Raw genomic sequence first — 15048 nt, 5'->3', positions numbered from 1 at the left:
CAGGCTGTATTTCCTTTCAGCCTGGGACCAATCTCCCCAGTTCAAAGTCTTTGTCTTCCAAACGATCTTTCAGGTGTTGAGATGGGGGAGAAGAGAGGCCAAGTGGTGATGTCATCGACCCTCATTTATACTTTCTCTCCAGGTTCTAGAATGATCCTTGCTGTGGCACGGGGGTTAGGCAGCCCCAATTGTGTACATGACCTCTGAGAGGATTTCCCAAGAGAGTGGAATCTTTTTGATGGCCCACCAACTCCTGTCTGGCCAATGATAGTTGCTCCTTTGTTACTACTGAAAGGCTGGCTGTGGATGTCTCCCAGCCTCACAACATATTTCAGTAATGCATATACCAATACTTTGTACTTCACTTACAATGGTAGTACACACACTTCAAAAGGATTTTAATGTTCAGCAAACCAAGATTTCTTAAATGATACCTCACAAGGCATACTTTCTACAAAACCCATCATAATCCTATGACAGTGATGAATATGGGGTTTCCAGGATGCTATTTTGAGGTACGAAGTGTCACACAGTGTTACTTTTAGGTATCCTCCATTCATCTAGTATGGAGGCTGATTTAAGCAATAAGTTATATGCCACAGTTAATAGTTGAGTTTCTTCAGATCTCTTGGGAACATTTTATCAATAAAGCTTTAAAATTCAGACACATGGTGTGCCTCGTCATGTCCTCCCCAAAAAGATCCTGTGGTCCCAGCCTGATCAACTGTGGGCCCAGGGCGATTGGTAATGAAAATCTGTCATACAGCTTCCCCTACAGGAATCCCGGCAGCTGAGGAGTGATGGGTGCAGTAAATGGGGTGGGAGTTTGCAGAGATTCCTGCAGCTAGGGGGTGGGTCTGACCCGGCCCCAGATGCCATGCATGGAAAGAAGTTGTCCCGTCCTCCCCAGCCCGGCCGGGATTAGCAGCTGAGCCTGGTGCAGGGTAGGAGTGACCAGCCGGGTCTTCCCCAGTCCTGCCCCTAGCCTCACAGTGATTTCTCTCTCTGCCAGCTGCCCTAGGCACCCGAAACATGCTGCTGGGGAGGGTCGCATGATGGCTCTTGTGGCTTCCCTGTCAGAAAATCAGTTTTCTGCGGGGAAGCAAAGAAATCTGAGGGGAAATAAATTCTGCACATGCACAGTGGTGCAGAATTCCCCCCACGAGTAATGGTAGTAAGCACTGCATGCCTGGTAGTAAGAGTTTGCATGAGTGGGCCTTATTTATATTTATTTCCAGTCCTTTGATTTTTTTTTTTTTTTTTTAACTCACTGAAATGTTCCTTTTGCACACTCTAAAACAGTGGCTCTCAACCTTTCCAGACTACTGTACCCCTTTCAGGAGTCTGATTTGTCTTGCGTACCCCCAAGTTTCACCTCACTTAAAAGCTACTTGTTTACAAAAATCTCTCACACACACACACACACAAAAAGGGTCACAGCACATTATTACTGAAAAATTATTTATTTTCTAATTTTTACCATATAATTATAAAATAAATTAATTGGAATATAAATATTGTACTTGCATTTCAGTGTATAATATATAGAGCAGTATAAACAAGTCATAGTCTGTATGAAATTTTAGTTTGTACTGACTTCGCTAGTGCTTTTTACATAGCCTGTTGTAAAACTAGGCAACTATCTAGATGACTTGATGTACCCCCTGGAAGACCACTACATACCCCCAGGGGTATGTGTACCCTTGATTGAGAACCACTGCTCTAGAACTACCATGTGGCAAAAGGCCTTTCCATTTTAATATGTAGTGATGCCACATAAGATCTAAAAAATACAGCATTCCAAGATGCTGAGTTTAGGCTTTATAAAGTAGAACGCATCATATTTAAAAAATAAAAAAAAAAAAAAAAAAAAAGTGGGCTTTTTATTTTTCTAAGACTGGTGCAAAGCTCAACGCTTTGTTCTGTATTCACCCCATCCCATCACCCTCCCCACACATTCTCTCCTTCCCTCTTGCCCATTACCATTTAATCATTATTCATCTTCACTACAATTATTTGGCAAGAGTTCTGCCGTTCGGTACTGTAGTCCGTGGGGGGGAGTGGCTCCTCCCTCTCCGGGTTTGTGGGCGGCCAATCCGCCTCACTACATCTCCGGGGGTCGCCTGACGTGGGGAATCAGCGGGGTAACAGGAGCCTATGATCCGGGCCGAACAATAAACACAGTTACGGAGCCCCAGCCCCTGGTCAGGCTGGGCAGCAAACAGCCCAGGCCCTGGATCAGGGCGGGGCAGTAGAGGGTCTGAGGGCTCAGGCCTGCACTCAGGCTGAGCAGCAAACAGTCGGGCCTCCTAGCTCTGGTGGAAGGCCAAAAAGCGTAGGCTTCTTGCTTAAGCGAGGGGGAGACTGCCACCCACAGATTGGGGTGGCGGCGGGGGCGGGGGGCGAGGAACGCAGGCCCACCCACTCCACTGCGTCCCAGCCCAGGTCCCTAGCACTGGCGGAGCAGTCTGCCACTGGGTCAGCGGGGATCCTGAATGCAACACGCTGACTCGCTCTGTAGAGGGTTGTCAGGGAAGAAGGCCTCTGTCAGGGCTTGCAGCTCCTCTGTGCTTGGGTCCATAAATGGCCCTGGCAGTCCTGGCAAGTCCTCAGCTCCCTCGGGGTCTGAATCGGCCTCCCAGCTCGGGAACTCACAAGAGGTGTCTGGCTTCTCCGGCGGCTGAGTTCTCCAGCATGCCTTTTATACTTTCGGTCCCGCCCACTGACTTCCGGCGGGAAGGTTGAACATGGCTTGGCTCCGCCCATCAGGGTTCAATGAGGGGCTCCTCCCCCTCTGGGTCTCTGGGCAGCCAATCCGCCTCACTACAGGTACTATAAATAATTATTTAGCGTTGTTCCCTTTCTTGTTGCTTTCCTATTTGTGGTCAGTGACTTCTATAGCCATCTTCCAAAACTCTTGATTCAGGCTGTCATGCAGGTTGATCTCTCTGAAGTCTGCCAATATCCATCCATGTACCAAGTCTTGCGTAGGTTTCCCTCATAGTCCTCTTTCGTCATAGGTGCTGGAACTGGGGCTGCTGCCACATCTCCTGTCTTGAAGTGGTTTCCATTATATACAGAGTTTAAACTTTGGTTCAGTAGCTCTCAGCAACCCCACCATACAAATTGTTCCAGCACCCCGTCTTCTGTCCACAGTCATTGCAAGAGCCATCCTACTGACAAGCTCTCTGATCTCCACTGGATATGTCTTCACCAACACAGCTTCGCTTCCCTCGACTTGTCTTCAATTGGAGCAACGCGCACTAGCCCCCTTATAATCTCATTTTATTTCCTGTCATGGAATCCAACCATTTGACCATCTCAACATGTTTATTTCCATGGCGGAGAGCATATTGATCTCCTTTTTGTGGCTGGTCATGTCTGTGTTCAATATGTTAAGATGGATCAAATTACATCTTTATACACTCTACCTTTAAACTTTATTGGCATTTTTTGTCATAGAGAACTGGGATCAGCTTTTACCATTGAGACCAGGCAGCTTTAGTACAATGCCAGGCATCACTCAGGAGTGTACCATTGTCAGTAACTATTGATCCTGGGTATTTAAATTCTTTCACTCTTCTAAGCTCTCTGCTTGTGACATCCTTTATGGTGAGTCCTCCTCCTCCCTCAGTTATCAGAGCTTCAGTTTTACCAATATTCACTCTAAGCCCAGCCCACCCAGAATTATGTTGTCACTGTTTAAAGTTGGTTTCCAGGGGCTCACAATATTATGCATAGATCCCTAAGTCATCAGCAAACAGCAGTTCCAAGGCGTCTCCCTTCATATATTCTCACTTATCACATGTATGAGCACTGTAAACAAAAAGGGGACTCAATGCTGACCTCTGGCGCAGGCCAATGTTTATTGGAAGTTCTCTATTTTGACTGTGGTAGTGATTCTGTCCTACATATCTGGATAAGATGGGCATATCCTTCTGGCACACTTCTTTGTTGCAAACTCCACCAACTAGTTCTCTTGATACGTGATCATATGCTGCCTTCTCCAGGTCCATAATGACCATATGCAGTTGCTGTTTTCTCTGAACTTCTCCATGAGGATTTGTAGTACAAATATAACATCAGCTGTGCTCCTTCCCTGCATGAAGCCATACTGACCCTTCCAAACTTTAATATTCCAGACAGATGCTTTTCAAGAATCTTCCATACCACGTGACATCAGCTTAACTGGGTGATCATTAGCTTGCAATGTAATATCCCTTTTATGTTTAAAATATTTATTTATTTTTAAATTCATATTCATAAACCACTAAAAATTGCTGAAAGCAAGTTCTATTTTTTTTTTAATTCACCTCTGGATTAGGCCCTTATCTAACAAGTTTCAATGCAGATTGAATTTTTATGGCCAGATTGAAAGCCACTTAATAACTGTATTTATTGTAAAGTGTTGACAGACTTTTAACTACTGTGCAACTGCATAAATGAAGTTTCTGTTTATAACCAGGCTATAACAGAAATATTCATATTCAAGGAAATTGATTTTTAAATAATTGAACAGTCCATGATAACTAGTAAAAAAAAATACTTAATATTTAAAAAATACTAATCCTGTAAGAATCATTGTGTCCTCTTACTGAGCTTTAAGAAAATGTTACATGAAAAGCAGAATGGTGAAAATTGCAATTATTTCTGCTCCAAATTTTTAGTTCCATGCTAATAAGTTCACTGTTGTGATTAGTTACAAAAATACAAATTACAGCTAATTGTTTTTTCCTGCATTTATGTAACTCAAATGTTACCTTTAAGTTTTAGTTTGAGATTTTGAAAGCCATTATTGTCCCTCTTTCAGTTCTGATTTTCTGGTTATATTGTACAGCATATGTGTTTATCAATTTACATGATACCTACGTGATGCACAAATTGAACTTTAAATTTCCTGCTTGTCATAAAGAAACTCTAAACCTTTCGATTGCCACATTAGCTGCACGCTCTAGTTTCAGGTGACAATAATTGTGGTGTGAGAAATCATGTTGGAACAGAAGGTTGTATGACCATATGGCTTCTGTTACTTCAGTGGAATAGTCCCAAAGACTTTAATAACACTTCCCTTGTGCCTAGACACTTCAGATGTCTCCAGAAAGTTGGTGATATTAATTAACATAGTTCTTGCTACATAGTAACAATCTGTGATATTCTTGATAAGACACAGTGGTGTGGGTTAAGATAGCATTAACTCTGATTGTCATCGCTTCTCTGAATTTTTGTCGTGTTGTTAAAGTTCCTTTTACTCTAACTAGGTCTTTTGGGGGGGATTTGTTTCTGTTCAATAATGGCAATAAATAGTGACAGGAACTAGTAAGTAGCCATAACCAATGAGGGAAAATTGTTGTGTAATTACCAACAAAAGTCTGTTTTCTCAAGTTCCTATAAATATCTGGAGGTTTGGGGGAGGGGTGTGTGTGATGGCAATAATTTAATCAACCCTGTCTTCTTCTGTCACTCCACATTCTTCAGCTAAATATATCTTAAATTTATGTGAAAGACTTCTGGTGTATATAATAGGCATTTAAAATTTTGTTTCATAAACCCAAAGTAGTAAATAAAAAAACACTACCTCTGTCCCTGACAGGGTAGTAGTAAAAAGTAATTTCCCCTCTGCTGATACTCACACCTTCTTGTCAACTGTTGAGAATAGGCCATTTCCACCTTAATTGAATTCGCCTCCTTAGCACTGACCCCCCCACTTGGTAAGGCAACTCCCATCTTTTCATATATATACTGCTTACTGAATTTTTCACTCCATGCATCTGATGAAGTGGGTTTTAGCCTACGAAAGCTTATGCCCAAATAAATTTGTTAGTCTCTAAGGTGCCACAAGGACTCCTCGTTGTTTTTGCTGATACAGACTAACATGGCTACCACTCTGAAACCTGACTTCACTGTGTCAGTCTCTAACAGGGATGTTGATAATTGGTTTTGATTCTGTCTCATGGGATTTTTGTTACAGTTTGGATTCACGGTTTTATAATGTCATGCATAGCTGATCATGTTGGCATAGGAACGAACATTCAGTTTTCAGATCAAAATAGCTTGAATTGCTTTGGTGCTGGATTTCATCTCCTTATGTCAGTGAAAGAGTGCTAAGGAGAGTGTGCATTGCATTTTGGGGAAAAAAATGGTTATAACTTGTCAGGATTAGAGATACGTGTTTGACATTATTGAGGCATCATGTACGTTGTTTTGAAGTAAAAGTTGCTGAAAAGTTAAGTAGTCCAGTGATCTAGGGCCAGATCCTGTACTCCCTGGTGTCACTGAGAGTTTTTTCCTCTTGCCTTCAGTGGGAGGAGGTGTAGGCCATTTAATGCATAAGCAGAGCTTACAAGTGAAATTAGTTTGATCTCATTGTCCATGAGATGCTTTTCTCCTCTCCTAAACCACAGTGCAATTTAGGATGCAAGCATCTGTTCCAGAGAGATCTAGCACAGGAGATCTCCACTTGAAATCAATGAAAGTTAGGCACCTAAATACCTGTGAGGATCTAGGCCAAAATTCACCCCCCTCTCCAAAAAAAAAAGTTGGCAGAATGTATTATTCAAAACATGTTTTGAAATATGGATGTACAAATCCTTTAGTATGCTTTTAAAAATGAACTTGATTTAATAACTGAAACTCAGTCCTATAAATTATAAAGCACCGTTAGGCTTTTATGTGCTATTTTTTGATACATGGGAACTTGGGTGTCTTTTTTTTCAGAATTGTATTTTTCATTAGTTTGTCACAATGATTTTCACATTCCTTAGATTTACCCTATTCACCACCCTCCTGGAGCTACGGATTTCTTAGCTTTTTTTGAAAAAATTCATACAATTATCCGGCTTCTGTGAAATTTCTCCCTTGCTGTGCCAGCTGCTGTTTTGTATACCATCATCAGGTCACACACATTTAAGAAATAACTTTGGAGTTTCCTGATAGGATGCAGAATTTAAGAAGTATCAGTGAGTGGGAAGTTTTCTGGGGAAAGAGCACATACATCTGTGTTTAATTTAACTTCCGTTTCAAAAAATTGTTCCTAGCACTTACGGTTGCAAAGATATATGTAGCAGTTCCAGTTCCTCTGCAGCAGCAGCTTATAGCTTCCCCAAGCAGCTGCAAAGTCCAATTAACAGCAGTATGGTCAATTTTATTGGTGCTATTCAGAATAAAATACAGAATAAAATGAAGTCATATCAATTTTACACTGCTCCTTGGGAGAGCTGCGGATGCAACGTCAGAGCCAGGTACTGGAATTATTTATGGAGAAAGAGGATTCAAAAATAAAGACTAAGAGAGTTGTACAGTATTGATCCGTTTCCTTCACTCTTCTTCTTGCAGCAGCCAGGGAATGGGGAGGCTGTGTAACTTGAAGAGCCAGTACTGGGAGTGAGCCTAGAACTCTGATCCCTTCCTGTCTCTTCTCCCCCCATTTTTGGAAAAGTTCATTCATAGCAACTGAGGGGTGTGGGGCGGCTATGGCAGAGTTACGTACTCCACTTTCAGCAAGATGAGGATGGAGGCTAATAGGCTTCCTTGGAAGAGAGCAGAAGGACCTGACACCTACCAAAGGGACTTCACAAGCTGTCAGACCTGGAGGCAGTTGGGCCATATTACAGAAGTAGGCTTTTTTAAAAGAAGGGCTTGGGCCACATAAGCTCCTGCCCTCAAAGAGGAAAATGCATTGCCTGGACTGAAGGCTGAAAAAATTATTTAAGGCCTACAATAGTGACGTGCCTCATTGCTTAAACCCTGAAGCCGCCTGAGTTCTAGCGATCTCGCCAGGGCTGCAGCATGGATATGCTTCTCAACTAACCGACCACTCAGCCCACCAGAAGGGGATATGTGCATCTATGAACAATATGGAAAATTAGTAGGGCCCTTAGTTAGGTGTCTGATTCAAGCTCTGATTGAAAGTAAATTTCTTATAAGAAGTGGTATTGGACTTCATCTCACATATGCTACAGGTCTTGCTATTTGTTTTACAAGCAGTGAGCCCCTTATGGCCTCAGCTGTGTATTGTTTCTTTTGTTTTGTGGTCCCCATACAAGGGCCAGAGGTTCTCACCAGCAGATCTTTCTTCCTGGAACCCTAAAAAGGCGCCATGACTGATAAATTCCCTATCTTAATGGTTCTCCTAGAAGGCTAGCAATGGCATCCTCATAATCTGTGGTCTCACGGGTGGACCAAAGCTGGCAACCAAATGTAAACTATCCATTGAACAAAATTGTCCTTTAGACTTTAGCCTCCAATGCCGAATGAGCATTATTTGTGTTTGACAAATTCACCATTATGCATTAAAATGGTTTCTTCCATCTCTAGCTTCTTTAAGGTGCCCGTGATCTCACTTGTGGGTATTTTGGATTCATTATGATTAAGGTTATTTTAGTCATGAGTATTTTTTGATAAAAGTCATGGACAGGTCACAGGCAGTAAACAAAAATTCACAGCCTGTGATCTGTCCATGACTTTTACTAAAAATACCAGTGAATAAAACTTGGGGGGGTGGGAGCTGCCTGGAGGAGGAGGGTGGGGGTGGCGGCAAATGGCCTGGGACCCCCGCTGGTGGGGAGGGTTGGGGCTGGCAGGCTCCCTAGCTGGCTCCGCCCACCCCCCGCAGCAGAGTTTGGGTGTGGGAGGGGCCAGGATGTTGGGGCACCTGATGGGGTGAGGCGGGCTCTGAGCGGCGCTTACCCGGGGGCTGCCTGGAAGCACTGACATCCCCCTGGCTAAGGTCCGAGGCGGAGGAGTGGCCAGTCACTCTGCGCTGCCTCCGCCTGCAGGCACTGCTCCCGCAGCTCCCATTTGCCGCGGTTCCCGGAGCCCGCTTCACCCCGTCTGGTGCACCAACCCCCTTTCCCCTCTCACAGCCAAACTCTGCGGGGCAGGGGCCCGAAACTGCCCTGCGCCTGGCACAGGGGCTGCCTGAGCCAGGCGCACCGGCTGCTGCAGAAGTCACCGAGGTCACGGAAAGTCACGGAATCCGTGACCTCTGTGACAAACTCACAGCCTTAATTATGATGCCAAATGGTGGCTGTGATGTCTAAGTCTTGGTAGGACTAGAAATCTTTAATTATCTAATGTGAGATGAGACTAGTATGTTTTGATGAAAGATCTCCAGGACATTCAGAAGTTCAAGATGTGTTGTGGCCTTTAACCCTTGGCCAAAAGCAATCATGCTCTTCTAGCTATAGCTAAGTGAATCTCTGTCTGTGTTAATATTGCCCAAGAAACAAGAAAATATGTGTATACATATGTGTGTGACTTCTTTGGGATGGGAGGAATAACAATACTCTCTTACCAACCTAGTTCGATATAATGTACTATCCCTTTATAGGTTAGGTGGAATGTTATTGGGATTGTCTTACTATCTGTGGTGGTGTCACGGTCTTGTCTGGGCCAGTGGGGTTTCGCTCGCCTTCATTTTACAACTGTAAATTGATATTTAACTCAAGATGACCACCTGGGCTTTAAATTTCGTAATCTAAATGAACACTTCACTGGTCCAATTACAATAAAGTGTGGTCAGAGTGTGGCCTCTGACCAAGCTGGGTTTCTTGGGTTAAGACTGGAGACATTCTTCATCCCCGTTCCAACTTCACCCAGAACTGGCTCCTGGAAGAAGCAGCCAGTAACAGGGTGGTGTTGCCCCCTGCTGGGCCCTGATTGGATTCTGCCTGCTCATCACCCTGCTTGATGGTGGAGGACAGTTGTTGGTTCTGCCAGCAGCTGATCCTGGATGGCCTCTCTAGGCAGCTCTTGAAAGAATGAACGCACTCCTCTTTTTCTCCAAAAGGCTATCTGAGGGTGATGGTGTCAAGGTGGCAGGGCCTCCAGCAGGGGGCAACAACACCCTGTTCCTGGTTTAATGGTATATGTTCCTTTCGCTGTGCCAGCACCGTGATTCCTTGAGAGTTCACTCTCATGATGTCTTACATGACACACACAGTTATCTGCACAGAAAGGAGATGAATGTGGGTATTTCTGTTCTTGCTGCTTCAACCTCTTAAAGGGTAAATGTTCTACAGAATGTCCTTAGGGCATGATTTCCCATCACAGGAGATGGGGCTTTCTAAATGCATCTATTCCGGAGATTCTGGCATCCACTCTTCTTTTGGTAGCCGCTGAGAGAGCTTCTAGAGATAAGAATACAGTAATTTTGGTTAGGAGGGTTGTTTCAGGGGTGAAAATAAGTGAGAACAGCACCTGGGGGAAAATGTTGTTCTAGTGTGCCAAAAACAAACAAACACAAGCAAACAAACTAACAAAAATTTCACTCTACCATTGAGCATCATCTTCATAGTAGCAGAAAAGTTATTAATTCCTTCTGCATGGCTTGCCTCTGATATTGGCTTCTTTTAAAAAAAAAATATTTTGCCACAGTAAGTAAAATACGAAGTATTTAGAAAAAAGATTTTCCATTCCCTACTAGAGAAATGTATCAGAGTGATACAAGGGGCTATAACAAGAAGTAATGGAATGAAATAAACAAAAGTAAGACTGAGGCCAATAATCAGAAAAACTTCCTGATGGTGATATCTGTTAGATTTAGATTTCTCTCTTGAGGGAAGTGATGAAAGCCCTATGGCTGAGATTTTTAAAATTAGACTAGACAAAGCACCAGGAAATTTACTGTAGATCTCAATTCCACACTGACAGAGGAAGAGCTCAGTGATATGGTACAGGGGTGGGGGGAGGAAACTTTACCCATTTCTAATAGCTTATTCCTGCCTTTATGAATTCCCTAGGTCCTTCCAGTGAGAGATCTAGATATGCACGATATTGATATAGATATTTATAATATTATATGAGAGAATCTGAGGGGTTTGGGTTTATGGGGCTTTTATTCTTCTGGGAAGAGAATAAGGCATTCTACCTGGCATGATGAAATACTGGTAGAGGAGCAACAACAAGTTTGTGTTTGATAGTTGACATTTGGCGCAATAGTAATATTTGAATTTCACATCCTCTGATGCATAATCATTTTGCAAGTGAACATCAATTTTTCCTCCTCAGTGAAATCCTAAGAGAGTATATGTACATAGCAAAGCTTTGCCAGGCTGAGCTCTGCATTTCTGAATGCATCATGCTTATAGAAAGATTGTTATAGTGAAACTTAGCATCATGCAGAAATTTTAATAAATGCTTCTGGGGGTAGCAATGATGTGTCTGGCAAACTGAGTAAATGGCTATGGTTTTGAATGGTATGGATTTGAACACCATTTCAGAATGGTACTGAAATAAAGCAAGTATTTGTAAAGTAACAAGGAGAAAAACCATAATCTTTTCCCAGAAGTAGACACCAGTTTGTAATGCTTACATCTGAATGGATACTGCTGCAGCGACACAAATTGATTTTTTTTTTTAAATTAAAAGATAAATATAAAATAAACTGATACAAATTGCTGCCTGTCAACTAGTTATAAAGGGCTTCTCAAAGGATCTCTCCCCCACCAGCCCTTGTCCCTAATATGCTGCTGTTGTATGAAGTCTTCAAGGTTAATCTGATGCTATTCCTGTTGTTGAGCAGCTGTTACCGGGTTGGTTGGTTGGTTTTTCTTTTTACCTCTGAAGCCATGAAGACTTTAATCAATCTGACTGAAAATAAATACTGTCTCTAACGCTCTGTAACATGTGTCTGTTTCTTTTTTAGTGGAGGCGATAGTGGAATTTGACTACAAGGCTCAACATGATGATGAGCTGACAATCACAATAGGTGACATAATCACCAATATCAAGAAAGAGACTGGAGGCTGGTGGGAAGGACAGCTCAAAGGCAGAAGAGGTTTGTTCCCTGACAACTTTGTAAGAGTGAGTACAAAGTGAAACAGTTCTTGTGTATTGTACTTACTAGCTTGTATTGTTGTTTGACTGAAAAGCAGTCTTTTTAAATCATGCTGCTATTTGTATTTTTTTGAATCATGTTGCATTACAAAGTAGAGAATGCATTTGTGTGGATATCTGGTGTAGTTATGATATCATTAAAATTAAAGATAAATAGACACACCTTTTCCCTGCTCTGCAGTGGTTATTGCAACCCCGTGGTCTGAAAACAAAATTAATGTTTAGGACAAAGCTGTTCTCCAAAACTCAGTTCCTTGTATGACTCATGCTGTTTGTAATATCTTCTCTCTCATATACAGTGTATCTATTTATAGATAGCTAGAGTGCATTATGGCGTGATGTAAAGGCTTTATCACAGGGGAGGGCAAACTACGACCCGCGGGCTGGATCCGGCCCATCAGGGCTTTCAATCCGGCCCACGGGATTGCCAGCCACGTGGCGCAGCGGGCGCAGGCGCAGGCTCCTTGCCTGCCCTGGCCCTGCACCACTCCCGAAAGCGGCCAGCACCTTGTCCCTGCGGGCCCCTGGGGAAGGGGACAGAGGACTCTGTGCGCTGCCCTCGCCTTCAGGCACCGACCCCCCCAACTACTATTGGCTGGGAACCGTGGCCAATAGGAGCTTCCGGGGTGGTACCCACCCCACCCCCAGGAGCCACTGCTGGACATGCTGGCCACTTCCGGGAGCAGCGCGGGGCCAGGGCAGACAGGGGAGCCTGCCTTAGCCCTGCTGCGTACCGCTGCCACCCCGGAGCCACTCGAGGTAAGCAGTGCCGGGCCGGAGCCCACACCCCGAATACCTCTTGTACCCTGCATCCCTGCTTTGAGCCTCCCTGCCGCACCACTCCTGCACCATGAGCCACCTCACACATCCCTCTCGCACTCCAACCCCCTGCCTTGAGCTCCCTCCTGCACACCGCACCCCCTCTCACACCCTGCACTCCCTCCTGCACCTCAACCCCCTGCCCCAGCCCTACATTCATGGCCCTGCATACAATATCCCCACCCAGATGTGGCCCTGGGGCCAGAAAGTTTGCCCACCCCTGCTTTATCAGCATAAGCTTGGGATAGATGCGTTATTCACAAATAGTTAAGCCATGAGTGAGTCATGCATATTTTTTCCAAACAAATGTCTTTCAAATCTTTATACCACATCTCCCGTTCACGTTTCTAGAATGTGCCAAATATGGTGCAGAAATACTATTTTTAGGAATGTTTTCAAGTGTTCTTAATATTTTGTGGAGGAGCTCTTCTTTGTTCCCCTCCTCCTGTAAGAGCATCCACCCTGATCTTGTACTGGGACCTGCAAGTGGGGACCCATATGCCTATATTGAGTCTACTTGGTTCAGGGGTCCTTGTTTGCAAATCCTGATGTAGCTTTGGGGCGATAGTTACTATGAACCTAGCTCTGTAGGCGTCAAAGGGAGGCATAATAACCAGAATAAATTACTAAAGTAGCTTTTCTAGACACCAATATTGGGATTTTCAAGACTGATATTGCAGCCCTTCAGGGTCTGAGAGAATTTCCCCTTTGCAATGGTATAAAGGTCCTGTTTCTAGCTGTGCATGTTGGACTTCAAACATATACAACATCTGTTACTGATGCAGGATTGAATATTGTTCCTTGTAGTCCTTGTCAAAGTGTAATTTTTTGAATAGTGGGTAGGAAGTTCTACATTTGGTTAAAGGAGGAAAAAACTATTTTGTGGAAGTTTTTTTTTTTATTAAACTTAGATACAATAGAACCTCGAAGTTTTGTTATATCCTGTACTTTCTAAATGATCGCAAACGTGCATCTAGTCAAACTATCTCAAAATTTTACCATTTTTCTCAATAAAAAAGAACTTAAGGCCTATATAAACATATACATTACATGCAGTATCAATAAAACTGCAGTTTTTGCTCCATCAGCATCTAAAGCTGTTTTCAAAAGAACTAAAAACCACATTACACATGTGCTCTTTCACACAGTCAACCAGAACACTGAGTCAAATTTGCTTTTCCTTTGCGGAACCTTCCCTATTCCAGTTAGATAGGACACAACTGTAATAGAAAAGGTTTCTGACACATGTTCTTAAATAAATAAATAAATAAATACTGTGTGAGAATCTCAAAAGTGCATAACCTCACCTGCTGCTTCAATTTGTTTTATCCATAATTTTCCTTAAACTTGATAGAATTACAATTCAGCATGGACATAATCATTTTGGGAAAGCTTTTCAAGCATAACCCTGGCAAATAAAATGAATACTAGTATATAATAATCACATACATACATATACTCACTCATGTTCATTGCGTCTCTCTTGAACTCCTTAAGATTCCTAAGGATGTTCACAACAATATCAAGTAGGTGTAACTTGTTATTGGGAGCTGTGTTCAAAATGATCACTACTTTTTCAGTGTCTCTTGATGTTTCTGGTATGTGGCATCCTACCCTGCTTCAGAATGTCAAAATAGTTGCTGAAAATAGTAGCTCTTCACAGTGAAACGTTTTACATATATGTTCATATACCTGCATAAAGGTTACATTTCACCTGTCAGTGGAGGGGCTGTGTCAGGTCTCCAGTACAGGGAACTGCAGCTATTCTTTTGTGCCAAAGAAGGACAAGGAGCAGGCACACAGGACTGCACTCCCTGCAGGCATTAAAGGTGGGTTTGGTGCCAGTTGCACATTGCCAGTTATGGAAGGTTTTCATAGTTTAGCTATGGGAGGGGTAGTAGCATGGGCATTGAGTCTGTGATTACATGGATTGGGTGGCCATGAAACCTGTGACACGATTGCTGGTGGCCGCTCTGACAATTTTTCCTAAAATACTTAATTAACTTTAGGAAAAACAAATAAATATGCACATACACCTCTACCTTGATATAACGCTGTCCTCGGGAGCCAAAAAATCTTACCGTGTTATAGGCGAAACTGTGTTATATTGAACTTGCTTTGATCCACCGCAGCCCCGCCCCGCCCCCGGAGCACTGCTTTACCGCGTTATATCCGAATTCGTGTTATATTGGGTCACGTTATATTGGGGTAGCGGTGTATATATGTCCAAATCATTATAATTTATTTACATAGGATTTTTTTTCCAGACTCAATAATAAAAACAATGTACAGTTGTCTCTATTCTTTACTGGACCTAAACAGACTAGAAACACAAATAAGGTGCTTTGTATGTTCTTGTCTTTTTTTTTTTTTTTTTTTTTTTTTTTTTTTTTT

General features: G+C 42.9%; 1 protein-coding gene across 4 annotated transcripts in view; it reads left to right on the top strand.

Annotated features, from left to right (window-relative positions):
- Positions 1-15048, top strand: part of LOC112108242 (SH3 domain-containing kinase-binding protein 1) — a 379159-nt gene that overhangs the window by 30108 nt on the left and 334003 nt on the right. For all 4 annotated transcript variants that reach the window (XM_026648747.2, XM_026648750.1, XM_029910794.1 and 1 more), the window contains exon 2: positions 11645-11802. In XM_026648747.2, the coding sequence (XP_026504532.1) occupies positions 11645-11802 (158 nt within the window). The remainder of the gene's footprint in view (positions 1-11644; positions 11803-15048) is intronic.

Source organism: Terrapene carolina, unplaced genomic scaffold (genome assembly GCF_002925995.2).
Source record: "Terrapene carolina triunguis isolate 2854851 unplaced genomic scaffold, T_m_triunguis-2.0 Scaffold22, whole genome shotgun sequence".
Lineage (NCBI taxonomy): Eukaryota > Metazoa > Chordata > Testudines > Emydidae > Terrapene > Terrapene triunguis.
This window is presented reverse-complemented; position numbering and strand designations above follow the sequence as displayed.